The 27,952-nt window shown below is 45.3% G+C and overlaps 1 protein-coding gene across 1 annotated transcript in view; it reads left to right on the top strand.

Moving 5' to 3' along the window:
* The window catches only part of TMEM87B (transmembrane protein 87B), a 40,339-nt gene extending 12,635 nt beyond the window's left edge, over positions 1-27,704 (top strand). The window contains 17 exon segments of the mRNA XM_039872605.1: positions 1,494-1,625; positions 2,530-2,583; positions 3,633-3,645; positions 3,648-3,722; positions 4,959-5,020; positions 5,238-5,421; positions 5,595-5,694; positions 8,100-8,193; positions 12,290-12,361; positions 13,644-13,752; positions 13,835-13,893; positions 15,399-15,502; positions 16,628-16,701; positions 18,546-18,619; positions 20,436-20,488; positions 23,846-23,876; positions 24,913-27,704. Of these exon segments, the coding sequence (XP_039728539.1) occupies positions 1,494-1,625; positions 2,530-2,583; positions 3,633-3,645; positions 3,648-3,722; positions 4,959-5,020; positions 5,238-5,421; positions 5,595-5,694; positions 8,100-8,193; positions 12,290-12,361; positions 13,644-13,752; positions 13,835-13,893; positions 15,399-15,502; positions 16,628-16,701; positions 18,546-18,619; positions 20,436-20,488; positions 23,846-23,876; positions 24,913-24,972 (1,350 nt within the window). The 3' untranslated portion in view covers positions 24,973-27,704.
* The last annotated feature ends 248 nt before the right edge of the window (positions 27,705-27,952 follow it).

A 27,952-nucleotide genomic window follows, 5' to 3' on the forward strand; every position in this document is an offset into this window, starting at 1 on the left:
TCCCTTTCCAGCTTATCGGTGATCTGTCGGCTCCTACTTTGAATAACATGTAGGCTTCCATACTTTTATTTGTATTATCTTTTCATTTGGGGTAAAAGATGCCATTTTCCTTGAATGTTGCCTTTTTGACTTTCTCCCTAAATATTTTACCCCTTCACACTAACTCCTTTGCATACATTCTCTGAGAATGGGGGTACTCAGGTCACACGGCACAAGTATCAGATACAAGAGCCCTAACACTGACGACGATGCTCTCATCTAGTAGATGGACCTTATTAAAATGCCTCCAGGGTCCCAGAAACCTCCTTTTCAGCAGGTGTGTTGTTGTGGTTTTGTTTCTTTCTGATCTAGGCACCAATCCAGGATCATATTGCTATTCTGCAGTTTATTTTTCTTTTTTGGTCTTAAGTGATATGACATTGATATATTTAAAATGTACAAGTCATTTATTTTTACAAAGTGTGCCTCAACTGGGTATTTTTGATGTTGGATTGGATTCAGGTTGTATTTTTGGCAGGCATACCGGAAATTCTGGTTTGTCCCATTTTGGGTGATGTTAGCCGTGCTTGGTTGGTTAGGAAAGTTTCTGCCAGGTTTCTCACCAATGATGCCCCATCTTAACATCTCAACAGTGATGTTCTCTTTGTTAACAGCGGTGACTTGTGAAGAGTACTTTTGTACCTGTAGGTAGATACCTGTCCTATTTCCCCATCATTCCTTGTTTTCACATCCTCTGATTCTGGCCTGAGGGATCAGTTATTTCTCTACAATTGCTGCATGGCAACTTTCTTCTACATCTGTTAGCATTCTGCTGTGAGGGTGAGCTCCCTCTGCCTCCGTCTTACCTGTCTGTCTGTCTGTCTGTCTGCCAGCCAGCCATCAGTACGGACTCATCGGTTTTTGGGTTGTTACGACCTGTAATCTGTTACTATTTTTATTTGCTTAGCTCAGATTGTCCAATATTTGGCAGTGGAAGCCAGCTTACCCTTTTCTTGGTGACCAGACGCTGCCCTTGGGTTTTACTCCCATGTCGGCGTTGGAGGAGACCTGGGTTCTGGTGTATAAATGAGTGTTCCCGGCCCCCAGTTGGATCTGTACCTTTGCTTTGTGTTACTAGGTGTATGGCTTGTCTTTCCTTCTGATTAAATGCTTCTTTCTTCCTCTATGAGATCTTTTACCCCTGGGGTATGATGCAGGTAGCCCCGGACAAAGTATTTTGTATTTCAAAACACTTCAGTCACTGTCTTGCTGTGAGATCATGGTTATATCAGGTACTGCTGTGTCTGAGCACATCGGAGCAGATAAAATGTTGTGCTCACCTCACTTTTACTTAAAATTATATTCAGACCTTTTTTCTTTTCACTGTTTTGTTCATATTTTCAAGTGTTCCAAACTGAATAAGTTTTTGTTATTATTTAGATATTACATTTTACTTATCTTCTTGGATAGGAAGTGTGGAAATAAATGATAACATAGAATTTCACCTTGGGTAGGAGCTGTCACAGAAGCCTGAAAGTGTTGATGAAGACTTTTGTGGTCATTATTTCGAGAACATCGAATGCTGGACAACAAAAAATGAAAACTTAGATTGCAACAGTGATTTGCAGGTGTTTCCCTCATTATACGTGAGTATCTGTCTTGCCGGGTAAAACAATTTATTTCACTTCCAGTGAACACAAATATTGACTTAAATTCCGTCTTAACCAAAATTTCAATAAAGGTGCTTAATTTGTTAATTTTCATGCTTAGTTCCTTTGTGAGGCAGTCGCAAGTGATCAGTTAGATATTGGCGCCATTGTCAATTTCCCCGTAGCCTTGGCAGTAGCGCCCTGAAAGAGGACCCTCGGCCACCTCAGTGACTTGCTGTCAGTTCACCTCATTCCCTGGCCCCACCTGCCTGCACATCTCCCCACCTTTCCTTCACAGCAGCACTCCACAGGGTCCCCAAGGATCACGCTGTCAGCCCCAGGCCTGCTGCTGCGACCGCAGTCTATCCATGCACTCAACTTAACCAGCATTTAACACACTTGCTTCTCTCAGTGCATTCTAGAATCTAAATCAGATTCTAGAATGTTCCCAGCAGTCACCTTGTGTAGTAAGGCCATGGTCATTTTCACTTTTTTTTTTTTTTTTGTAAATTCTGAAATGAAAATATATCTTTAGTAAAAATTTTAAAGGGGTTAAATATCTGCGAAGTGCAATAAACATATAGTAAAGTGTGTACCTCAGAAGTATACTGATGAATTTTCAAAAGCTGAGCTGGTGTAGACCCAAGCCAAATGTAGAACATTTCAGCACCTGGAGCCCCTTTGAGTTCTTGATGCCCTCCCTGCCGGCTGTGTCCACTGCCCTGATTAAGGAGGTAATTTTCCAAAAGCATGATTTAGTCACTCGTGTGGGCTACAGTGAAATTTTTCTCTGTTGTTCAGCTTTCAGATTTTTACTTTTTTCATAACACATTTTTTCTTAATCGTTATCCTCACAGATATGCAGCAATATAAAATGAAATTTTTTTATTCTCTTTTCCAGAATAAGGAACTGATTACAAATATCAGAAATGTTTCAAACCAGGAAGGATCAATGGTAAATCATTTTATTTGTCATCAAAGCAAATATATGCAAGTTATAGTAAGACTGAAAAGAATCTGCTGATGGATAGATATTTGGAGAGTGATATAAAGTAGGGTTATTAGAACTGGGAAAGAAAAAAAGAAGTCTTATTCAAAACAGTATGTTTTCATACATATGTGTGTGACTTTTGCATATCCTCATTTCTGTCTTTGTTTAAGGCCCTCTTTAAAGTTCTAATTTAAGGTTAACGTCTATACAGCCTTTCTTTATTTTGAGAAGTTATCAGAAGTGGAGAGACCAGGAGGCTGAAGGCCACAGGAGCCGTCTGGGGCTGCAGCCTGTCCACTTTTACACCATGACTGCTCGTTTCTTCTTTCTTTCTACCTTAGCGAGCAGCCTGATGGCGCAGAGGCCCTCCCTCTGCCGTGGCTGAGAAGAGCTGCATAGACCATCATCTGTGGAACGAGAGGAAGTAAAAGGGCAGGACAGGGATATTCAGGAAGGAGGCATGCGAGAAGTTTAGTCCAGTCACCGGTTACATGGGGCATGCGAGGGGCATCAGCATGAAAGTGGCAGTCATAGTCCGCAGTGGGACCGCTAGTAACATACACCCTTAGGGAATTGGAATAATTTAGCCACATATGAATAGGAGCCATTTCTCACAATGTCATCTAACTTCTGCCTCCCACAGTTCAATTTAAAACTGCATACTTGATGATATTTGGATAAAACATGGGAAGAGTAATATGAGAAAAAGTACTTGAAAGGTAATATTAAATACAACATAGAACGGTGACACGAGGGAATCCGTAGAAATAGGGAAAGTAGAAAACGTTGAAGGGTGGATCAGGCTTCTCTCCTCCGCCATCTCTAGGTCTGGAAAATGGTGATAAAAAAATGGGAACCCTCCACTGCCCACCTTCCTGTGTTATCTGATTGTGTTGTTTAAAAGTAACCCAATTTAATTATTAAAAGTTGTTTTAAAATGTGATGCACAATCATTAAGCTATATCTTATATAGCAAGTTTTTCAAATAACAAGATTTTTTTTTCCTGTTTCAGGATGTTGTTGCAAGAACCAGAGAGATGGGTTTCACATCTTTATTGTTTCAATTAAAACAGAAAATACGGATGCAAACTGGAGTTTGAATGGTATAGTTAAACTACATGCATGTTTATTGCCTGCCTTTCCTGTGTTCCATATTTTTGTCATTGACCCAAATCTATATTCTCTGTTAAAACATGATTCAAAAATGAATTTCTATTAAATACAAAAATGAATAATCTGTTTATCTGGGGGACATAAAACTTTATTCTTAATGGATAGAAAATTTTAAATTAAGATAAATTTTTAAATTTTAAACTTCATAGCGGGATAGAAAATTCTCCATACTTTCAAATTTTAAAAAAAAAATCAATGCATAGAATTGGGCAGGTGACATCTTCATTGTGCCTGAAGAGATCATATTCTTTTTAAAATGGTCGTCATCAGGGGTCAGAAATTGTTGCTTTTTGAAAAGCTTTTTAAGCGGCACTTTGTAGCCTAGAAGTAGAGGTGGCATGCCTGGCCACTGGGGTTCCCGTGGCCTTGAGCTCCCGCACGGGGTGGCTCCTATGAGCCCATTAGCTATAATTCCCCTGCCCACGCAGGAGCGGGCTCACAGTAAGCCATTTGCCAGGGCTCAGTGCTCTCACATGCCCTGGCATTGCTTTGGCTACCGTTTTCCAGAGGGGCATCTGCTGTACTGTCAGTGCCAGACAGCATGTGAGGGTCCTAAGGGTGTGCACTCCTCTGGTTCATCCATTGGGGACCCAGAGGGGAGCCAGGCCCTGCCGCTGAGAGACACACCATCCGGTGGGGGCAGGGAGCATGGGCTGAACAAGCATCGCTGCAGAGGGGATCCCGTGGGGAGCTGGTGGAGTTGGCTGCTCTGGAGGGCCGTGGGGTCAGGCCTCGTCCTGGAGATGACGTGTGTGCCAGGCCAGGCCACAGAGAGGGAGCAGGGACCTGGAGGCCGTTCTGTCTTCTGGGAGTGCCTTCCCCTACTCAGGCTGCCAGCACTGTGCCCCACACTTAGTCATTGGAGCCGCTGCTGAGCACCACGAGTCCTGTGCCGGACTGGACACTGTTTGTTACCACGTCTCAGACGATAGCCCGGATGATCAACCGGGGCCAGGCCACAGCCAGCGTGACTCTGCTTTGCATGAGGTTGGATCTGGCCTGGGTGTTAGAGCACATGCTCATGGCAGTGCCATGATTAGGTGCGCGGTCGGACAACTGCTGGGCACAGATCAGCTTGCGTTCTTGGGGCCCGCTGGGGACTGCGCCCACCCTGAAAGCTGAAGACAGAGCTCACTGTCCTTTCTCTACCCCTCTCCCCATACCAGTTTCTCTCTCTATGATGGGGCCGAAAGGATACCTCTCTGCCTCCGACTGGCCTCTCATGATTGTGAGTATGTCTGTCATATCCTAAAAACAGGTTCTGTATCCTACTTGGAAAATTTTAAACTCCCAAGAGTCAGTAGTGGTGACCCCTATGAGCTATGGCTCTGCCCTGCCCTCTCAGCTTCCAGACCGACTAGAAAGTCAAGGAGCAAAGCGTGGGGTGGAAATGTCGGTTTCCGGGCAACTGCCAGGCCTAGCTGACGGCAACTTCTCCCCTGCAGTTCTACCTGGCCATGTGCATCGTGTACGCCCTGTATGGCGTGCTCTGGCTCGTGTGGTTGGCCTGCTACTGGAAAGATATATTAAGAATCCAGTTCTGGATCGCAGCTGTCATTTTCCTGGGAATGCTTGAAAAAGCAGTTTTCTATACTGAATACCAGAACATCAACAGCACTGGGCTGTCGAGTAAGTTGTGACTTTCTCCAAAACATGATGTAACCCAAGGGGCCCCAGTGTCTGTGAGCACAGCCATGGGAACAGGCACATGGCAGACGGAGCGGGGGTCCCAGGGAGGCTGGCGGAACGGCTCCGGCCCAGCCACGCAGGTGCACACAGTGCGCGTGTTCCTCTCCCCTCAGCCCAAGGACTGTTGATCCTGGCAGAGCTGATCTCCGCCACCAAGAGGACACTGGCTCGCCTGCTGGTGATCATCGTGAGCCTGGGCTACGGCATCGTAAAGTAAGTCCTGCCATGTCTCTGTCTCATGGCCTCTGTGGAGCGGGACGCCCATCAGTGTCCTGGTACAAACCCACTGGGAAGTATGTGCAGGCCACACTCTCAAGGGCTGTCTATGCACTGGCTGTCCCACACTGTCCGCACAGCAAGTGCCTGAGTGTAGTTCCAGTCACTTCTCAGTCCCACAAATGAAGGATCAGTTTCAAGGATGTAGAAAATTTTAAACCATCCTCGAGGTCCAAACCATTTTCTATTTCCTTAGCAGCACAGTTGCCTCTTACGACTGTGTGTGGATGCCGTCAGGGATAGGACACTGCCATGTCAGCGAGATTCCTGGGTTAAGCCCTGTCCCTCAGCTCTGTTTCCTCCCACCCCTCATCCTGTGTGTCGCTTGTCCTCTTCAGAGCACCCTTCTCCTTTCATCCCTAAAACCCTCTGATGCCCAAAAGCTAGGCCTCAGCCTGGCCGCCTGCTCCGCCTCTTGCTGCAGCCCTGGTACCACCCGGCCTCCTCCCCTCATCCCTTAACTTGCTAACCTTCCCCTCAGCATGTCACCGTCAGATGCCCTGTGTGGCCAGGACCCTGGGTCTAGTCTTTGGGTGACCCCATCTCACCTTCGACAGTTGGTATCCTGCCCTTTGTCTCCCTCAGCTGGGACACCAAGGCCATTCTCTGTACAGCCACACCCTGTCCATCACCACAGGCCACTTTTCAGCTGTCACCACCTCTTCCTGTTCACTGTCTCTGACATGTCAGCTCCTGTTGCCCTTTGACCCCGCTCTGGCCTCTGGCCTTTGGCCCTGCCCTCCCCAATGCTCACCGCCTCCTTCAGCTATCTTTCTGTTCTCGCAGACCACTGATATCCTCATGCACACCCGAGCCCTCCCCTCAGCCTGGGCTCCCTTGGGTTGTGTAGGCAGCAGCGGCTAAGGGGAACCTCCTGGAGTATGACTCAGATCTCATTTTTCTGCTCATTTTCCTCTGGCTTCTCTGATGGCCAACTTCGTCCCTTGCTTTCTCCCCTCTGAGCACTGAGCTCCGTCCTACTGGCTGTCATGCTATTGCTCTCCCTTAAATAGCCCACCCTTTCTTACTGGGGGCTCTTTTCCCAGACCTCTCACCATCTCGGCCCTGCTCCCCCTTCATATTCAGGTAGGCAATCCTGCCAGAGTTCTAGACATGGCACCCACCCTCCCACTGCAAAACCCCTGGGTGTGTACGTGAGCTCTTGCTGTCTCCACTGAGCCCGGTAGGGGCTTTGTGTCCGTGTATGGATCCCTGTGCCATCCCTAGCCCAGAGCGCCATCCCGTGAAGGGTGTTGGATGCACATGTGACTGGGGCTCACACTCAGCCAGGCCTCCTTCCTGTCGGACTTTTATTGGGTCCCTCTCGTGCTCTGCTTTGGGGACTCAGCACAGGGCACAGCCCTAGAGCCCCTGCCATGTCTCACGTGCCTCTCGGCTGCAGTTAGGAGCACCGGGCGCTGGCATGTGTGGCGTGTTTCAGTGAGGGGACAGATGAAATAGCTAGCATACGGGACACAGGCCTTGGCGATTGCATCCCTTCACTGCAGCCCACATGTCAGCTGTCATAGGGAGGGCCATTAGCTGTTAGAGCCAGAACTCAGATAAGCTAAATGAAATAACTAGTCCGAAACATGAACTGTGGGTACTTAGATTGTTTTAGAATGATGACCCTAAGTATCTTCAAAACCATTTTTTTCTTCTAATTAACTCTGAGAAGAGTGTTTTTGAGCTAAAATGTATGTGCAATAGACTCTGACTTGTAGGTATCAGTAAATTTCAGTTCTGTCACATTACTAAGCATAGAAATTACCATCTTTGCGGTTTCCTAATTTATTTGTATTTTTAAAGAATCAAAATGGTACTTTAATTTTTTCTAATTCAAAGACTGGAACTGAAGTCTGTCCACATTGGTTTGGGGTCTTGAGAGAAGGAAGGTGATGGGGCTCTGTCTCTTGACGTCTGCTCCTTCTCTGCCCAGGTTGTAAGTTGGTTGGTCGACTCCAACAAAATGGACCCCAGACAGTTTTAATTAATGTCAGAGAAAAAGTTAAATCATTTCTGCTGGTGACACTCAGAAGTGTCAACCTGCTCTTCATCCCGCTCTTCGGATCTGGGCCGGGTGACGGCGCGGCCCCTGCGCTTGCATTTCCGCGGCAGAGTGCTCGCTTGCTCCCAGTGCCAGAGCAGAAGGTCCGGCTTTGAGCCAGTTGCTGCCTTGTCCCCAGGAGACAGGCATTTCCTAGAACAAAGCACCGTGGGTGGGATAGACCTATCTGACTAGGTGGCAACTTCTGTCCTGTTGGAAGTGAGGCCCTAACTGTATTCAGACATGTGACTGACCTGCCTTTTCTTTCCTGCCCTGATTTCCTTCCCCGATCCAGGCCTCGCTTGGGGACAGTTATGCATCGGGTGATTGGACTTGGGCTCCTCTACTTGACCTTTGCAGCAGTTGAAGGCGTGATGAGAGTCGTCAGGGTAAAAACCGCATGATCACCCTACCGCCCCTTTGTCGTTGCTGCGGCTCAACCTCCTGTCTCCTGAGATGAGTTTGTAAAGACGGAGAGTTTAAAAAAGGGCACAATTTGAGCTACTTTTCCTACAGGGGGTTTTCCTTCTTAATACTCCCTGGAAGTAAAAGGCAAGCCCCAGAGCACTTCCTGAAATGACCTACCTGACTGAAGGCAGCAATGGTGTCACCCGGGAGTTGACCCCTCAAAGTGTCCGCAGTCACCCCTCACGAGGAAGGCTTGTCTCTGTCTTTTTGCAGTCCACACACGGTCCTTTCTTCCTTGCATCTCGGCTTACACACATGCCACGTGAGACAGTGTCAGTGCCCCCTTCACATGTGCAGACATTATGTCTCACTTTCAAGTCTCACTTGGTCGTAGGCCGCCTCTGACTCTGGATACAGGGTCATGGGGCTCAGCAGAGCTCTCTCCTGCAAGGACCGGGAGCAGGTAGCATTCTAGGGTGACTGGAGCCGGGACAGTGCTCCCTTCTTGGGACATGATGGAATGTTTATGTCTGTGGAGACCCTGAGGTTTCTAGCTCACGGTTTGTCTTAATCACATAGTGATTACTGAGTGATGACTCAGTGATGACATAGTGATGACTGAGTGATCAGCAGCTTATTGTATTTCACTTGATTCTGAGAATAGTGTGATTTTTACCTAGATGTATAACTCAGGTCACTCACTGCACAGAGCGGTTTGTGTGTGTGAGCTGTGAGTTCACATCACGTGTTCACTCTGACCCTGAAGCAGGACTCTAGTCAGTAGTGTCAAGAAGCCTCATTCTTCTTTCTGTTGTTGTCTTAATGTGTCTGCATTCGGTTAGGTAGACCTGCTGCTTCATCAGGTGAGATACACCTGCTGTTTCATCTTTGACTCTTGAACGGAGTACTTATTTTTACATTTACGTAATAATGAAGAAGTCTGCATTTTTATATAACTAAGGAAACTAATCTGCTAGAAAGAAAACAGAAGATAAATATTCCACATATAGATACAGTACATACTCTGTATTTCCTTAAGATTGTACAGTCAGTATGTGCTACTCTGTCAGCTCCCGCTTAGAGTAAAGTGGATAATCTATGCTGTTTGTCCCTTCCACTCTGTGCCTTTTCCTTATTTGCCTTTTTCCATGTCCTTCGTGTGAGTAGGAGAGATGAGGGTCCATTCCATGAGTGTCATGGCTGTAGGTTTGGTGTGGAGAGGAGAAACTGACATGGTGGCCCTTGTGGGGTGGGGACATGGTGCTTGTTATTTGCCATTCCGTATGTAGTTCAGTTTCACCTTGTCTTCAAACAGGTTGTTGACAAATTAGCATCTATTGCTGCCCAAATGGATCTTTCCCATGTGCTTAAACACAATTCTGTTAGGAAGTAGAATCTTTTATGTGGCCTTTGTAAAGTGATGCTATGAGCTAAATTGTTTTTCTTCATCAGTGATAATTCCTGTAATATAATGAAATTCAGCATTTTTTTCCTGTTTTTATCTTTCAGGGTTCTAGCCATTTAGCCGTTGTTTTTGGTGACATAATTTTAGCAGTTATCGACTCCATTTTTGTATGGTTCATATCCTTTACTATGTCCTTCTAAAATAGTTTGTTATATCATGAAAATCATATTCCTTTTAATTTGTAATAATAATAGTAAATACAGTTTTGCGTTATTGTTACCTCAAGATAGGAATTTAGTTGAAGGTGAAAAAGTAACAACTCCCCAAGCTAACTTAAGTGCTCACTGTGTGCCACACACTGAGGAGGCATAGGAGGAAAAGACACTCCCTTTGTTTAAGGACCCCACAGTCTGGTAGAGCAGACACACAGCTGAGAACATACATCAGTAGTAGTTGCATTTTAGAGAGGTCTTATGCAAACAGGAAAGAGAGCAGGTGTTCTGGCATGAAATCAGGAAAGACTACATGGAGATGGTGACATTTAAATTGAGTTTGGGAGAACAAATAGGGGCTCAGTAGGAAGAGGCATTGTGGGAAGAATGGCGACCACACAGCCAGAAGCATGAAAACAGAGACTATGGCAGAATGTGCTGGAGTAGACACCTATAGATGAGCAAGCCGGTGGGTCATGGAAGGCGGGGCCAAAAGGAAAAGGTAGAATTGTGGGTCCAGAGTTTAGCCCTTCTTCGAAGGTGGAAGGTAGAGGGGATTGAAGCTGCACTGGTGGATAACGTGGAATCTGTGTTAGAAAGAACACAGGGACGACACAAAAAGATGAATTAGAGAAGGAGGGACCAGAACAGGAAGTCCATTGGCAGAGGTCCAAGGAGGAGATAGTGAGGGCTGGAAATAGGGCAGAGGACATGGAAAACAGACTCCATTTGGTAGACTAGCTGAGAAATGTGGCAGAAGAAGGGGAGGCTCCAGAGAAGTCCCGCCTGCCCTATTTGGCACTTAGAGCAGTGATGCCATCCTCAAGGGGTTGACCTTGGAGAAAAGACCACAATGGAGGAGGTCTGAGCCACCAGGGGCGTTAATGTGAAAAGAGTTGGAAGTCCCAGCCTAGGTTTGCAAGAGGAATCATAATTGGTGTTGAAGGTTGGGGACCACCTATGAGAGGGAGAGAATTGGGCAGAGAGGATGGAGGGGCACAGGACTCCAGTCCAGTGAAAGGGGCGGGGCCAGGGAGACCTGGTGGGCGGGTTGTGCTTGTGGGAGGAGCACTTGGATGAAGTGAGATGGAAGAGCCAGGGGTTGCCCTGGTGTGGAGACTGGGAGAGCTTCAGTGAGGAGGGCGGCCAGTGTCGCAGAGAGTTCCCAAGGCACCCCAGCTTCGAGCACTCCAGAGATAACAGTAGGACAGCAGGAGAGTAGGTTCAGGACAGGTAGGTGCAGGAGCTGCAATCCAGCAGAAATCCTAAGGCGATATGAGCTTATCTCTGAGGACCCGTTGCTGAGTAGGTGTCCGAAGTTGGGCCCCCCCCCAACTGGTTTCGTGGAATTGGGAGGGCATTCTAGAAGGACTGCGCCTGGTCAGAGTGGAGTGATTTATGCAGATCCCAGAGCAGTGTTTTTATGTTTCTGCTACGCTGATGTCTTCTCTGAAACTTTCCTATGGATGGTTTAATTTTTACTGAGTTATTGTTTCCACTGTCTTTGGTACTTGTCTTTCACCTTTTAACATGAAATGTTCTTTTGTTTTCCTTGTATTCTTTTCATTTTCTCATCTTTGTCTCTCAGGGGAAGGGTCAGAGGGACATGAATCTGCCTGTGTCCACAAGGAAGCAAGTGTGCTAGCAAACATGGCACTGTCCCTCGCTGGTGATTTTTTCCTAAGCCAGGTCTAACTCTTCTTTAAATTCCCTGTTTATGAATTGTCAGTACACTCCCAAGTTAAAACAAACCTTTAAGTTGTTATTCTCATTCTCTAAAGCAGTAGTTCCAACCTCGCTTGGGTGCTGGAAATGAGACAGGCCTGAAGCCTGTCTTCACAGGTTATAGCCCCCCAGTTCCCCTCCAACGCAGACGTTTTGCCTGCACTAGTGTGTTTAAGAACCTCCCAGACTATACCCATGGAGCCCCTGAGTCTGAGGCAAGTCCAGTTAGGAAATAATGGTAGGTTTAGAGCTGTTTCTGCCTGATTTGCTTAAAAAGCACCTTCTGCTTCTGTTCAGAGCTACTAGTTTAGAATTCAAGTTTACTAAATAAAATTATAGTTAACTAAATGTGATCTCAGGGAGTGATGTAAACATTTTACTCTAGTAATTTTCATATTTTCTGCATTAAAACACATTTGAAGACATTTGGTCAGTTGTGCACAGGAACTGTGTTCCCGCTGAGGGCTGCAGGTCCTGTTCTGTTAGTGCTTCCCTGCAGAGCACCCACCGCCCTAGGGGAGGGGCAGGCTGTGTGGGCACACCTGGGAGTGGGTGGCAGGACTGCAGGGAGAATCCAGTGCTTGTCTCAGGACCTCACCGCCTTTGTTTTTGGTGAAATCCTGTATAAATCTAGTTCTAAAGTAATAGCAGAAATAGTCTGAAAAATTCAAAGCATAGCCTTTCTCATGAAGCCCTCTCCCCTCTTTTTTCGCTTTTTCTTCCTGTTTGCTGCAGGCAAATGACTCTGATCTTGTGCTTCTGGCCAGCCTTCCCCTGTCTCTTCTTGACTCTGGCTTGTGCTGGTGGATATCCTTTCTTGCAGCCGCAGGACCCTATGGTTTCTCACGGGAGGTGGGGGTGGAGGACCATGTACTTTCCTCGCACTTCCTTCTGACTTTGACCCAAGAGGTATGTAAGCATCCCTGCCCTTACCATGTCTGTGGGTACAGGCTTAGCAGTTTTGAATTTGCTTGTAATTTTTTTTTCATTGGCTTTTAAAAATTGCTTTTGGATTATTAAACAAGATCAGATTTTTAATGTAGAAAATTGGTTTTAGTCAAGAATTTCTAGAAAGTATTTGTCTTGGTGATGTGTGAAGGATGTAAGGCTACTGTAAATTCTGACAGTAGCCTTAAGGGTTTCATTGTGTGTGTTAGACACTGATCTTCTAACGACAAGTTATTGATCATTTAGAAAGATTGAAAAGCAGTTTGGGTAGTTTCAGGTATTAAAATGAAGTTTTTGGTTCATGAGTGTCTGGGACTTAAAATAGGTGTGCATGGGAATGTGGCCCCTGTCCTCTCGGGCTCAGCTCTGTAACTGCCATGTGGGCCACAGACCAAGCTGGACTAAGCTGGGCACTGTACAGGGGCCTCCACCTGCAGACAGAGCTCTGCAGATTCGGAATGTCATTCCCAGCTCGTCACCTGATACGCCACCCACGCCTCACTCCTGAGCCACGTGGTCCTGTGCGCTCCTGCCGGTCGGAGCCCAGCCCTGTCCTGTGTGACCACGGACGCTGAGATCCCATAGTCGTGACATTCCCCCTTCGCCATTACCTTCAGAATGAAGTCCCTCCTTACCTAAATCCAGATTTGTTCTATTTGACGTATTTCAGGTTTTAATTGATAGAATGGAATTGATAGATGACATAACTCCTTATTTATGGTCCTCGAGAGCATAAAATGAGAATAGACTCGCAAGATCAAAATAGGTAAGAAACAGAAAAGCACAGGCCCTGCAGGATGTCCTGTGGGGCCTGCGGGCGCCTGGCCTGGGACTGGCGGGTCTGCTGCTCTGCCCTATGGTGGGACACTGGCAGTGACGAGCAGGGCAGGGGGCTGCCTGTGCGTCCTCCACGTTCGTTTGGTTTCCAACCACAGTGGATGGTGAAGCAGCATCTGTGATAAAGTCAGTTTCATGATTATGCAGCATAGGCTAACATTATACTTCCATGTTTTTATCAGCTTTAAATTAAAGGATGGCTATTTAGCAGTCCTAATTGTGGAAATGTAGTAGAAGACTCTTATTACGTTTTTTATTGTAACTGTTTATTACTGTTTAAGATGTTTTTCCTTAATTTTTTCACATTTTTATAAGTTTAGCACAAACAATGAAGACTCTGAGGCTCAGGAAGAACACGGTGAAATTCTCTTTATATAGGCACTTTACAAACACTCTGATCTTCGCCGTGCTTGGTGAGTCTGCACCTTTTCTTAATATAGTTAGTAATTTCAGGATCACATCTCCTTCAAAGGTGACTTTTTTGGTGTGTTTCAGCTTCCACAGTGTTTATGGTGTGGACAACTAAGACATTTAGATTTGCCACATGTCAGTCGGTAAGTGTGATCTTTCTATTTAAACCGTTTTCGTTTTTAATTATACTATTTTGTGTAATGTTGAAGAATTTAGTTTGTGAATCCAGGTAATTTTAGTGGAGATTTTCTGTTTACCTTGAATTATTTTGTACAGAATTGTAAAGCCTTTGAATCTGAAGTCCTCCTGAATCCGCTTTTCAGTTATGCCCTTTCTTCACCTTCCTTTTATATATTTGGAAAAATAATTGTCTGCCTATATGAGTTAAGGTAACAGGGAGTCTCTTTCCTCCCACACTCCGTGAGCTTAGTCTGTTCCATCCCTAACAGGACGGTGACCCTTAAGCCTGGTGTGTTCCCGGGGTGGTGGACCCATTCCCAGCACCCAGACATTCTCCCTGTGGGCTCTCGGCTTAGAAGCAGGTGTGCCTCTTGCACTGAAACCGTAAACGACCCTCCTTAGGGACTTGTAGTTAGGGGCTTATCCCCTGTTCTACACAAACAGCTACACACAGCCTGTGACAGTCCCTGGCCTGTGCTGCCTGCGGGGTGACTCGGTGAGAGAAGGCAGACTTTCTAGAATCTCTTTTCTCTCTTCCCTTCACTTCAGTATTTTTACTGTGAGTTCTAAATATCTCTTAGATTTTTATTTTTGTTTTCTAAGTCTTTCTGTTAACCCTGAAATTTTATGGAAGGGAATGCTTATAATGTTAAACAGCCCTTTAGAAACATTTCAAACAATATTTGATAATACCTCCTCTCTCACTAAAATCAGAATAACCTATTAGGGGAGAAACACTGCATTGAGATTTTTGCATCAGAGATTCTAGTGTCATCAATGTCAGAAATACGGCAGTCCCCCCTCATCCATGGGAGACACGTCCCAAGACCTCTAGTGGGCGTCCGAGAACATGGACACCCTGAATTTCCTCCTACACATACATACCTAGAGTAAAGTTTAATTTATAAATCAGGCGCAGTAAGAGACTAACGATGATAACTAATGCAGTAGAACAACTGTAGTAACATATTGTAGTAAAGTTTTGTGAGCTTGGACTCATTCAAATTTACTTATGAGTTGTTTATCTCTGGGATTTACATTTAATGTTTTCAGACCGCAGTTGGTCACGGGTAACAGACCACGGATGAGGGGACTGCTGTACCCATGTCACCTTGATTCTCATTCTACTGTTACTTGCCTCAGGACTGTTCTCGTCTAGCAAACACGTCTAGTAACCTCCAAAGCTCCTTCGTCCTCTAGTTCTTTTTATGATACCATGCTTTATCATTTATGTTGGGATTTTATTCACCTGCCTGGCTATAAGGCTGAAGTAGGCATTGATGTTGATTTCACAGAGATAGCATTTCTTCATTTTTATGTTTCTTGAAAAAAATGTGGACTTATTTATTTGGAAGACTTACTACTTGGAAAGATTTTGTTACTACTCGTCCTTGTACACTGTTTGAACTGGATATCTGTATGTTTATCAGAAAATTAACTTTCCATGTTCGGCTTGTCCTTACTGTAGGACTGGATGGAGCGCTGGGTTGATGACGCATTTTGGAGCTTCCTTTTTTCACTCATTCTTCTTGTAATAATGTTTTTGTGGAGACCGTCAGCAAATAATCAGAGGTACTGAACATAGGAAAGGTCACACTTGGCAAGCGTTAGTTGATCACCTGCTGCAGTGTTAATGCATTTATAGAGACTGTGGGGAAGTGGGCGTGCTTCTCAGGAGGCTAATTTAGTGGAGAAACATAACAGGTGCAAGACAGCGAAGCACGAGATGCATAAAGTGGGTGCAGAGTGAACGCAGGTTGAGAAAGACTCCAGACTCTGAAAGGCACAGAGGGACGGAGCCGGGCAGTGAGAGCCAAGCTGGATGGTTGTGCATTTCGGGGAGAGTGGGGACATGAGGACGCTTGTAGGTCATGGAGGACATGGCTGCTTGCAGGGAGTCAGTGCTGGCTCCGCCTAGGAGGCGCAGCTGTGGAAGGGGGAGGAGGGCAGAACAGGGAGGAGCTGGAGGGCTCAGTTGGGAAGGCTGTGTCTTATTCCCCACACAGTGACAGTGACTCACCCATGACAGGCGCCCCGCCCTCTTTGCCCTTCCTCTGCCCCAGGAAACAGCTATAGGGAGAAAACGAAAGAATGTATGCCATTGTGTGTCTCCCTTTTTAAAAATATGCAATAGCTATGACACACACACAGGCACTGCTCTGTGCCTCCTTGTTACAATGCAATCCCCATTGGTCAGCACTGCCCACTGTGGGCGCAACACATCCGTGTCAGTGGCCCCCAACCGTAGACACTGTTCTGGGTTTTCGCTGTTAGGGGTGATCTCTGAACTCTGTTGGGCCGAGTAGCATGGCTCCATCATGCATGTGCTGTCTTTTCTGCAGCCAGGTCGCAGTCTTCCCAGTCGGGGGATGAGTCAAAGGTCGTGGGCGGGCTGGTGGATCTGACATGGAGAGGGTGTGGCAGGAAGTCCCACCGCTGGGCATGACAGACTGCAGGGCTGCTCCCCAGACCGGGCTCCCCTGCTCCCACCCTTACCAGCGGGGCAGGGGCTCCACGTGCACGATTTCTTCACGATCGCCTTTCTAATTTGAGAGTAAAATAATTACATTTTTATTGTTCTAATTTATGAGAAACTTTTTAAAAGTAGATATTTTTAATGTAATGACTCTTTTACCTGTAACTGAAGTTGAACAGGCTTAGACACACTAGTAGAACAATTCTTTGTTCTCAATACAGGTATGCCTTCATGCCCTTAATAGATGATTCTGATGACGAAGATGAAGAATTTATGGTGACATCTGAAAATTTGAGTGAGTGATACATTTTCTTGTTGAATGACCATTGTATTTATTATAACAAAGAAATATTGTACCTGTACCTGTGATGCAAGGTCAGATACATTTTTTTTCCTATAAAATATTCTTTAAACTACGTCTGCAGAGACCTCTATTATGGTAGATAGAAGACAAGTTGGTAATGAAATTTTAAAGATCACTGATGTAGTTTGAGTTTTTGTTACTTGTTTGCTCTTAAAGTCTGAGTGTTGAGGTGGGTGCAGTGCTTTTTACAAGAATGATTTGGCGTGTGTGGCTCTTGGCTCCAGAATAACGTCCTTCTTCCTGATGGTGCTCCATGTCTTTGAGTCACTCCTTCTAGCTCTTTAAAATTAGTCACATCTGTCATTTCCTGGTCGTGCCTAGAGCATTTCTGATTAGTGCTGATTTCACTTTGTTGTTCATTTCTACACAGCATTTTATCACTTTGTTAATTTTACCTTAATACTCTAATTGAGCATTTCTTAAGGTGACATCAGAAGGTAACTCAGATGTTGAGAGCAACTTTATCTTTGTTCCATCCTGCCTTCCTCTCACACTGGCTTCTCTTATTAGTAACACTCTTTTCTACACTTTTTTTTGTTTCTCTAATTGTCTAAAATACTATGAACTTTTTATGATCTTCCCAGTCAGCAAAAACTGCAACATACTCAGTACGCCTTCTGCGTCCCCACTTTCTTTTACCTCCTCTCATCTTATTCTCACAGCTGATTCTTTCATGGTTCTCTGACTTTCCTATTAAGAAAAGAAACTGGAAAGACTTATTGACAGCAAAGGCATTAAGTTCAGTGTATCCAGGTTCTGGCTCTAGGAACGAAGGAATGAATGATACTGGGCTCACTTCCTGCTCACAGGAAGTATAAACTCTGGACAGAATATTTTTCCTAAATGAGGGCATGGAGAACAACAAAAAGCAGGCAGACTGGAGATCTGGCTGTTGAAAAAAGTGACCCACACCCTCAGTGAGCCCCATGCTTACAGAGCCCTTGGCCAAAATGCCCACCTGCCCGCCCAAGGGAATGACAGCTGGAGCTCAGGGTACAAGTGCAGTCCTGCTGAGGCATGGGCTGTGAGAATGCCTGGAAGGAACCTGGGAGAGAGAGCCACAGGGGGAATGGTCCAGAAAGCTGTGGTCTGAGTCTTACCTGATGCCTGTGCTGGGCGAGTGTAGAGTGAGACCCTGGGGGCAGGGGACCATGCCATTGGCCTGAGAAGCAGGGCGAGTGTGTCGGCAGCTGTCCGTGCAGAGCTTAAATCCAGGTCCCAACCAGGTGGACATGCTCAAGTGAGCACTGTAGCTTTCCATGAAGCCCCGGGGGCCATCCCAAAATGGAGAGACTGTATTCTAGGACAACTGGGATTCACTCGAGGACACCGCCAGCCTCAGTAAACCCTCCCCAATAAAATCCATGAGCACACCTATGCAGGATCTCGGTGGGCCGTGTGTCTGCAGGAGCACCGTGCCTCCAGGCAGAAGACCAGGGAGCCCTGCATCCCCAGCAGGACGCGGTGCCCGTGGTCATGGATGACCCGCTCAGAGAGACCTGGAGCTGCCCGGGTTCTACCTAGCAGGAAAGACTCAAGGGTATTATCACAGACATGTCACAGAATCCACGGGAACAGATAGCTGTGGCCAGCGGGGAGCTCGAGAGAGATTCAGAAACTAAAAGAAAGGCGGGGAGGAAACAACTACAAATACTGTCACCTCCCTTTAGACATACGTGCGGTCATTCTTTTTTGGGTCATCGGGTGTGAGGCTGTGAGGGAGAATGTTGTTTTATAATATCACATATTTATCTCTATAATGCTTTTTATTATAGCTGAAGGAATGAAATTAAGAACCTCAAAACCTGTTTCCAATGGGACAACTAAACCTGCTACTGCTGACAATTTTGTGAGTTACATAGATATTTAATAGTCTGTCTTTATACTTTAGAAGTTTATACAAGTGTCGCGTTCACAAACGATCAAGACACCTTCTGCTAAGGTGTTCCGTATGAAAAACGTTAGCAAGCCCCGATACTGGCTGAGTCTGTAACTGTGGCTGCCGTAGGCCCTGCTGCTCGTACATTGCCCTTGGGCCAGCAGCATGAGTGGCACCCAGGGACCCGGGGGAGCTGCAGACGCCCCACCCGGCCCGGCCCCACTGAGTCCCATTCCACTCTGCGGCAGCGCCCACAGGGAACTCACAGGCACCCTGGAGATAGAGGAGCTTTGTGAGAGCGAGAGCTCACATTAGTTTCTCATCATTTTAGAGTGATCTTGATAACGTTTAATAACATTTGTTGGGGAAGGACTTTATTACCTGTGCATTTTTAAAACATTGTGGAAGCTTAAATAAAATGGTAAAAATATAGGGTAGAGATGAGTTTTAAAATGCATATTATTTGTGCATAAAAGTGATAATTATGAAAATAACCAAGCAAAATGGGAATGCCTATGATACAGTTTTATATGACTTTCTTACAGTTATTGTTACGTTGTCATTAATACGGTGTAAAAATTCCTGTATGCATGTAAGTTCTAACAGGCCAACAGATGATATATAAGAACAGTTTTAGTTGCTGGATTTGGTAAATTCTCTAATTTTTATTTTTGGCAATTAATAATTTTTTATGTCCCCAGCATGCTTCCACTGCACGATTCTGTTATCTTTAATAATTTTTTAAAATGTGTTCTTTTAGTAGTTTGATGATAATTTAACTAAACTTTAAAAAAATTAGAACAATTTTAATAATCTGGTGTTAGAGCTTCTACACTTTCAATTTGTCAAGATATTTTCCCCTTATTTTAGGGATGGATCTCATTTTATTTTTAAAGCTCAACATTTGCAAACACATCAGGGGATGTGTTTCTCTAAATTAAGTGTAGTCAGTTCTTGATCAGAATTTGGGGGCCATATCTCTCACTGACTTATTTCTATTTGAGACTCACTCAGATAACATGGGTCCCTGTTAATACCGCTCAGTTGCTTTGTCTCTCTCTAGAAGCAAGAGATGAGAAATGCTAGAACCAGAGTATCTCATATAATTAATACTACAATCAGAGTATTCCATGTAGCCAGGTAAAATGCAAAGAAACATCCTCATTTATTTTATACTATAAATCAAAATATTTCATATACCTTTTATTTTTGTTTCTCCCGGTGAGATAACTATAAGCAAGTTTCTGTTAAAAAAAAATTAGGTACCCCAACTTACTTTCCTTTTCTTGTCTCCTACAGAGAGGTGAGCATAAATACAAGTAAAAGAAATAATAGATTTTTTTTGTAAAATTAGAATATTTGTACCATCATCTTTTTCTTTTGAAAAATTATAAATGCATGATACAAAAACTTGAACAAATTAGTAGGTATAATGAATTCTGGGAGCAAAATATCAACACAAATCAATTTTTCTTGCTATTTTCTATTGTATAAATGAATTTCGTATTTTTATTGTGGTTTTTCAGGACAAAAATATAACACCTGTGCATCTAACTAAAACCAAGAAGTACAAAAATTCTAAATCCAAATGTTTGTCTGTTTGCATCTTTAAGAAGATACTAGCCTAATTTGTGTGGCATTAATGCCAACTTCTTAGGACATGTAGAAATGAAAAGAATGGCAAGGATTTGAATTTAAGTGCTTAAATTTTATATACATTCTATTTAAAAATTCTGCTTTCAGGTGATACTAAGCAAATCTAATATGTAAATATTTATTTCTACAGGATGAAGATTTGAAGTGGGTGGAAGAAAATCTTCCGTCTTCATTTACAGACGTGTAAATATACTGTTAGAGTTTGAATCTTAATTTAGGCTCAAGTGTAAAAGGCTATGTTCATGCTTCGTCCTTTGCTTTTCAGACCGCTCACCTCTGTGTATTTTGATAGGCCCCTCTCCCAGTAGTGAATGGCTGATTTACGTCACATCAAATTGCAAAGAAAACGCAGCCCTGCCTTGGTCTGCCTCTTTCCCCACTTTTCACCACACGACAGGTGTTTTAATGCCAGTGCCTTATCGCCAAGTCCAGCCTTTTCTGATCTAAATTTATAGGATCAGAATCATTTCTTTTGTTTTAACTCTCTGTTATGGAAAAGTCCAAACACATGTAAAACACTTCCTTTAACACATGTAACCACAACACCATGTATCGCAGGGAAAATGTGAGCATAGGAAGAAAGGGTGCAGGGAGCCCTCTGGGAACTCTGGGAGATTCAGGGTCATCTTTGTCTGTGTTCTGTCTGACTCTGGAACTCCAAGCAGCTGTTTCCACAGTGGGCAGCGGTCAGCATGGCCCAGTGGGGTAACGTCCTCGCACCCTGCTCCTTCCCCTGCTCTCACACTTTCTGTTTTCCTGAAGAACTCCTTTTATGGCAGTGATCTCTCAGGTTTTGTTTGTCTGAAGAAGTCTTTGTTCCAGGTTTTTTAAAAGGTATTTTTGCTGGGTATGGAATTCTTGGTTGACTCCCCCCGCCCTCCAACCCTTCAAAGATTGTCACTTGAATGTCTTCCAGCTTTCGCAGTTCAGGGAGAAGTCTGCTTTAGTTCTTCTTTGTTCCTCCCCATGTTACGTGGGTTTTATTTGTGTCTTTTGTTGTGGGGTTTTTGTTTGTTTGTTTGTTTGTTTGGCTGCCTTCAGGATTTTCTCCATTGACTTTGGTTTTCATCACTGTGAATTTGGTGATTCCAGGTATGTGTGTGGATTATATCTTCATTTCTCATGGGTATACACCTAGAAATGGAATTGCTAGATCGTGTGGTAACTGTGTGTTTAACATTTTGAGGAAGTGTCAAGCTGTTTTCCAAGCAGCTGAACCATTTTTATTCCTGTCAGCAACACACGAACCTTCCAGTTTCTCCACTTCCTCGCCAGCCCTTGTTATTACTGTCCTTTTGAAGTGCCATCTCACTGTGCTTTTGAATTACTGAAATTTAAACTTTCTTGTTGAGGGACTGGTGTTACTTAACTAAACTGTAGTAACAAATTTGGCCAAGTCCTCCCTCCGTCTGTTCTGTACACAGTGCCCCTAACTTCTCTCCCCATTCTGTGCTCATGGCCTCACAGTGATGACAGGGGACCCGTTGCCACTGGCATTTATTTATCCACCTCCATGCAGCCTCAGGTTTGTAGTGTTCTGGCAACACCAATGGCCACAAGCTGGTGTGGCTTCATTCATGGCCCTTAAGGATTTCACAGTTTTTGAGCAACAGTGTGTGGAGAGGCTCAGATTAGGTGGCAGCCGTTGTCTCTCAGATTCGGCAGCTCAACGCTGAGCCCTCTAGGAGGAAACCATCTCACGAACCCCCTACGTCTTGGTGGAAAGCGGTGAGGCTCCTGGTAAGTTCTCTGTGAGAGAGCTACCACTCTTCTCCTTCCTGTAAGTAGAAATATCTGCCAGATTACAAAGATTCTTTGGAATATAAAGGCTGAAATGTCCCATTTTACATTCTCATGAACCATTTATGTGAAATGGGTAGAGTTGTATAATCCAAGTTTCCAACATTTTACTTTCTTGGGAATCTGTGTGTTCGCTTTTGAAAATTAACACAAGAAATTTAGCAAATTTTGCTCCCCAAAATTAAGAGTACAGTTTCCATAGCAAGTTTAGCAGTTAGCCTTCATACACAGATAAACCCTTCTTTACACATCTGTAAAAACAGAGCAAATATTTTGCAAGTCACAGGACAGTGTAAACAGGTGCTGAGTGACCATCTGCCCCAGCGCATCACGACAGCACACACTGCACTCGTCACGGCACTTCCTCTTCTCTGACAAGCCACAACAGTCAACTTAATGTAGCCCACCTTTCTCCTCACTGCGCTGGGTGACCTTGGTGAGTTTCAGTCACTTACCTAATAACACAAGGACCCGCCGTCGACATTGCTAATGTTCATCCTGAACCAGTGGCTGAACGCCCAGCCACTGTCCTTGGGCCCGAGGGGCCTGGTCTACATTCTCCCCGAAGCCGCCCTCTCCCCTCCTCCTTACAAGTGTTGTCCCAGCCGCCTCCGGCACGTCAGTCAGTCTCTCGGCCATCACCAGGGGCCGTGCTGTGGGATGCATCCCTGGCCTGTGCGTGGACGGGGTTTTCATGGCGTAACCTAGCACAGACGTGCCCCTCAGGCAGGCCCTCTCGGAGTCCTCACACATCAAGGCTGCATTTGTCTTCCCTTTTTGTTGTATTATCCTTTCTGAGCACAGGTCGCGTCCAGTAACTTTCTCCCTCTCCATTGCCCTCTGCTGGTTTACACCTAGTCGGTGGTGAAGAAAACACGGGATTGAGCAAATACTTGATTTTCATACACGCCACCTTTCTTAACATGTTTGCTCATCTCTTTTTCAAATATGTGTTTAATAAAAATTGTGTGCATTTAAGGCATTCAACATAATCTGCTATACCTGTGCATAGTGAAATGACACTACAGTCAAGCTCATTGAGTGTCCCTAAGATCTCACAGAAGCATGTGACGTGGGTTTGCAAATCAGAGGGCACATCATCACCCAGACCCTCGCCCAGCGGCTTGGGGAACATGTGGCTGGAGCCCATTGTGTTTGGAATCACGCCTTCGAATGGTTTTGCATTGATAACCCCACACAAAAGCCGCTCACGTTGCTGGTCTGGCGTGGCTTCTGTTGTTTCCATTTTTAACTTATGATTATTTTTATATCTCAGCTCATTTTTTACTGGAGTTTTTTGGAGTATAGCACATTCTGGAAAGTACACAAGCTCTAAATAAGTGTAGCTCAATGAATTTGAGATGTGAGCATGCTCCCATAACAAGCACACAACTCAAAAGACAGAACATCACTGGCACCCAAGAGTCGCCACCTCCTCCCAAGTCTCGACCCCACTTTCTCAAAGCGCTGCACCCTGATGTCTGTCCCTGTAGATGGCTTGCATCGGTTTTTAAGGTTTGACTCCTCGGTTGTCCATGCCCCTTTTTTGGTACCCTACTGTGTGAGAGGACCCCGTTTGCCTGTTGGGGCTACCAGGAACAATGCTGCCATGAAGTCCTCTGTGTCATGGTGCCATGTCTGCACTGCGTGTCAGGTGGAGGGGTGACAGGTGGTGGCTGCGCAGATGTGCTCTGCAGGGGCTGCCTCACTAACCTCACTGTCCCTCTCCTTTCTTTTCAGGGCTGTGCCCGTGCTGTTGGACTCAGACGAGGTACAGTGTCCCCACACCCTTCACTGGGCTCTTTTTCTCACAAAGCAGAGATGCATTTTAGAAAAAGTGAACATTACTTTTAAAACGGTCACCAATCATACAAGCCGAAAGATACTACGTTGATCCATGGGTAAAGTTGAAAGGACCTGGCTCCTCATTTAAAACGAGAGCAAGATAAGTGCACGTCAGGCGGCAGAAGCGGGGATCGCTGTACAAGATTTCAAGCCTGATTTTCTCACTGGTACATGGGGAAGAGTTTAGAAGGTGCCATTTGCCTAAATTATTTTCATATTTGTAGGTAACTGGCTGGGTGTTAGAGTTTCTTGCTGACTTTCATTGACTAAGCAGGACATCAAATAGTGGGTGTGGATTTAGGAAGATTTTGAGGGAAGATTAGTTACGGACCATCTGAACACCGAAGGGGCCTGGGGCAAGCAGGAGTGTGATGTGTGGGCTGACGGCCGGTGGAGGCCATGTGCTGTGTGGGGCGCCGAGGGTGGCCGTGCTGAGGCAGTGTGGATACTGTCTGTAGGGTGAGACACAGCCGCTGCTCACCGACAGGCAGGGGCAAGGCCTTCACCCTCACCCTGGCGACTGGCTGTCATGGGATGGGGAGTTGGAGAGGCCACAGGGAGCATGAGCCTGGACACAGAACCGCCACATCAAGGCTGACAGCTCTACCTGGACCAACCCTTCAGGGTACCTGCAGTGTCCCCTGGACCAGCTGCAGTTTGTCCTTTCAAAGTACGGATTTGGTACAACAAGGCCCATCTCCACGAGCTCTGCCCACCCCACCATATGACTTGAACTCAGGTGTCCTCACTGGCAGTGTGCTAACATCCCCTCGAGTCGTCAGCAGGCGCCAGCCAGCCAGCCCAGGGACAGTGGGCCACAGGCTTCTGTTCCTGTGTGTGAGACCTGTATGTGTGGCATACACTTGGGTCCCCACAAAACCGCGACTGTAACAAGACTGAAGAATTTTGTCGAGTTCTGAAAGCATTGGCATTTTGGTGAGTATTATTTTTTCTTTTTTTAGGAAATCATGACCAGATCGGAAATGGCTGAAAAAATGTTCTCTTCAGAGAAGATAATGTGACAGGAAGCTAGCTCACAGCGAAGCACCCTGGCCTCAGGCAGCCCGTGCTGATGTCCTGCCACCTGGAGACTGTGCATGAGAATCTGGTGGGGGGGCAGGTTCTGCCTCCCTGTCAAGCTGACTCTTGATGACAGTTTAATGCCCACTAAGTTGCCCGACTTGGAGATAATCTGAGCGAAGTGCTATGACAAGCTCCATGCCCAACGTGCTAAGCTGATGGGTGGCAGGTGTGTGGGTTTCGGTCATTTTTTTTTCTTCTAGAAAATACGACATTTCTAGATTTAAACACTTTTTACATACACTCCTCCAATTCTTCCACCAACTCCTGAGGCAGATGGTACGGCTCCTGAAGCACAGTCAGAGGTGTCCCTGTATCTTGGTTTAGCATCACAAGATGCAGTAATAATCTCCTTCGCCTTCTATATGGAAGTGATGGGAACAGGGTGTTTATGTGGCTTGCTGCTCCGAGAGAGAGAAGCACACGTGTCTGCACAGAGCCGTTTGTCCTCATCACCCTGCACAGCAGGTCATGGCATTGGGGCCTCACTGTCTGAGCTCAGGGGACACAGGTGCATGGAGAGAGAGGTCTTGAGAGCCACTTCCTGAGATTTGCTCTCACTGTCCCCTCACTCAGGCTGTATGTGCTGCTGTTGAACCTGCCTGGCCACCTGGGTTCCCCAGACCTTTTCCTCCTGGCATGCGGGTGACCCTGGAGAAAGCTAGAACCTCATCTTTTCTGTAATCTTGACACATTCAATTTCATAATAAAACCTATTATTTAACTGTACAGGACATCACTGTTCATCACATAATTAATTTCTTAACCTTCAACCATGTTTTATATATTATTATAATATGATTTGAAAGTTTTTGTTTGATTTTTTTTTAATGCAGAACATTCTAAACTTGAAAAGCAGTTGAATGTAGTGTGGAAATGTGGGTATTTGCTGCTTTCATGACCAAAGATCAGGACTGGTGTGCATCTAGAGCAGGGGTCACGGTGAGGACCGTGTGTGTCTCTGAAGGAGTCCTGACCTTTGCTGAGACTAACACCAGAGAATTTTGATGGAGAAGCACTGACGAGTCACCAGTACAAACACCTAAACATGACCTTTAATTTTTTTTACTGTAAAACCACAAAACAAGATTCTCTCTTTCAAAATTCTCCCTTTAGAATTTATTTCTCATCGACCCTTTTCAGAAGCTAGAAGAAAAGATTGATTTCTAGTAGTGACATCTCTTGAAAGATACTTTCAGATTTGTTTTCAGCAGTGACTGTTGAACAGTGTTGTAGTGAAAACTCAAGATGCCACCACTTCGGGACGTTCTGCCAGGGGGCAAGTGACTTCACGGCGTGGCCTCACCCCGCACCTTTCCTGGCCCACGCGTCCTTGCCAGTCCGGGTGTATGCGATCTCAGCCCTGGAGGTGCCCACTGTCTCACTCAGACACTTCTACCTAATGCCATTTCCCGGGTTTCAGGGCTCGCTCACCCCAACACCTGGGGCTCCAGTGAAGTTTGGAATGTGGACTCCTGGCGTCCGGCCAGGAGGAGCTGCCAGCTGACGGGCTGACGGGCCATCCACCGTAACCGCGGCCATGTTCACGAAAGCCCTGTCTGAGCTAGAGAGAGAATGACGGTGCCAGTCCCCGCGCCATCCAGAGGAGGCCCGCACCAAGTCACTGTCAGCGGTGACCTGAATCGAGGGCTCTGTGGAGGCTTCCGAGCCCTGGCGCTGAGCGTTGTCCACACACAGCAGCACCCCGGCCACTGCCATCCTGCTTCTGGCCAACGGTTCTGGAGGCCAGTTGTCAGGGCCAGGTTGGTTTCTCCTTAGCGGCCATGGCCAGGAACGGGAGGGGCGGGAGGAGGAGCAGGGACAAGAGTCCAGTTTACGTGTTCCCAGGCAAAGCGCTTACATGATATTCTGCACTTCGTGTTTGATCTACATGGTGTGTGAAATGTACTTAGACGGGAATTTTCATGATTTGAGTTGGATTAGTGTCAATATTTGCTCTAAAGGATGTTTGTTAGTTTTATTTTAAAAAATAAGAAAAATAGATGAATATGTAAATCTTTTAAGCCTGGGAGATGATAAGATGTTCCCATCCTTCTCCTATAAAGAAAATAATTTCTTAATCTTTCATATTCTGTAGAAATATGAAATTACCAGCCTCCACCTGTGATACTGCACATTGTTTGCACTATGTCAAGACCAAAAGTATAAAAAGTGTGCATATCAGATTGATTTTAATATCCTTTTTTAAAAAGGGATTGAGTCTATTGCACTAGGCTACACATGACTGATTTAAAGTCAAATCAGTCATTTGTGCTACATTTATAATCACTGATTTTGATGCTTGTGTCTTTGTGTGATCAGCAGCTTGCAATACAAAACACCAAGCCTTATACTGATAGTTAAAGTTCTAAACATATCACGTGTATGTAAGTGACAAATGAGACTTTTAAGGAAATGTGCATTATGATACCAGAGCTCACCGCTGCACTAAGAAGCTTCTTTATATCTAGGAAAACATGTATTTGGGGAGAAAGTTTAGGGGCTAAAGAAGCTATATTTTTCTACTTAAAATAGTTGTTATTGTATAATTAGGAAGAAGTTGCTTTGAATGTAGGACAAAACTATTTCAAAGATTTTTGTTTGGAAAAAAATCGATGTACTTTGTGCCTTAATATTGGTTCTGACTTTTAATAAACTATTTGCTGAAATGTTGGATGATCGGTTCTTTGTAACATCTGTTAGTGCTAGATCTTGTAAAACTACAGGAAGCGTGGGCTCCCATCAGTGGCAGGACATAAAACTTTAACAAAAGAGGTGCAGCCAATCAACAAGCAGGGGGAAGTGTTCACCCTCAATAGCAAGTGGAGAAATGCAACCTAAAAGTAGGGGAAATTCTTAAAAATCAGGGTGATGTGAGTCCACACCGTCACAAGTTTGAGGCCTCTGTTTTTTGGGCCTGAT

The sequence above is a fragment of the Pteropus medius genome, unplaced genomic scaffold (assembly GCF_902729225.1).
Source record: "Pteropus medius unplaced genomic scaffold, Ma_sr-lr_union100, whole genome shotgun sequence".
NCBI lineage: Eukaryota > Metazoa > Chordata > Mammalia > Chiroptera > Pteropodidae > Pteropus > Pteropus medius.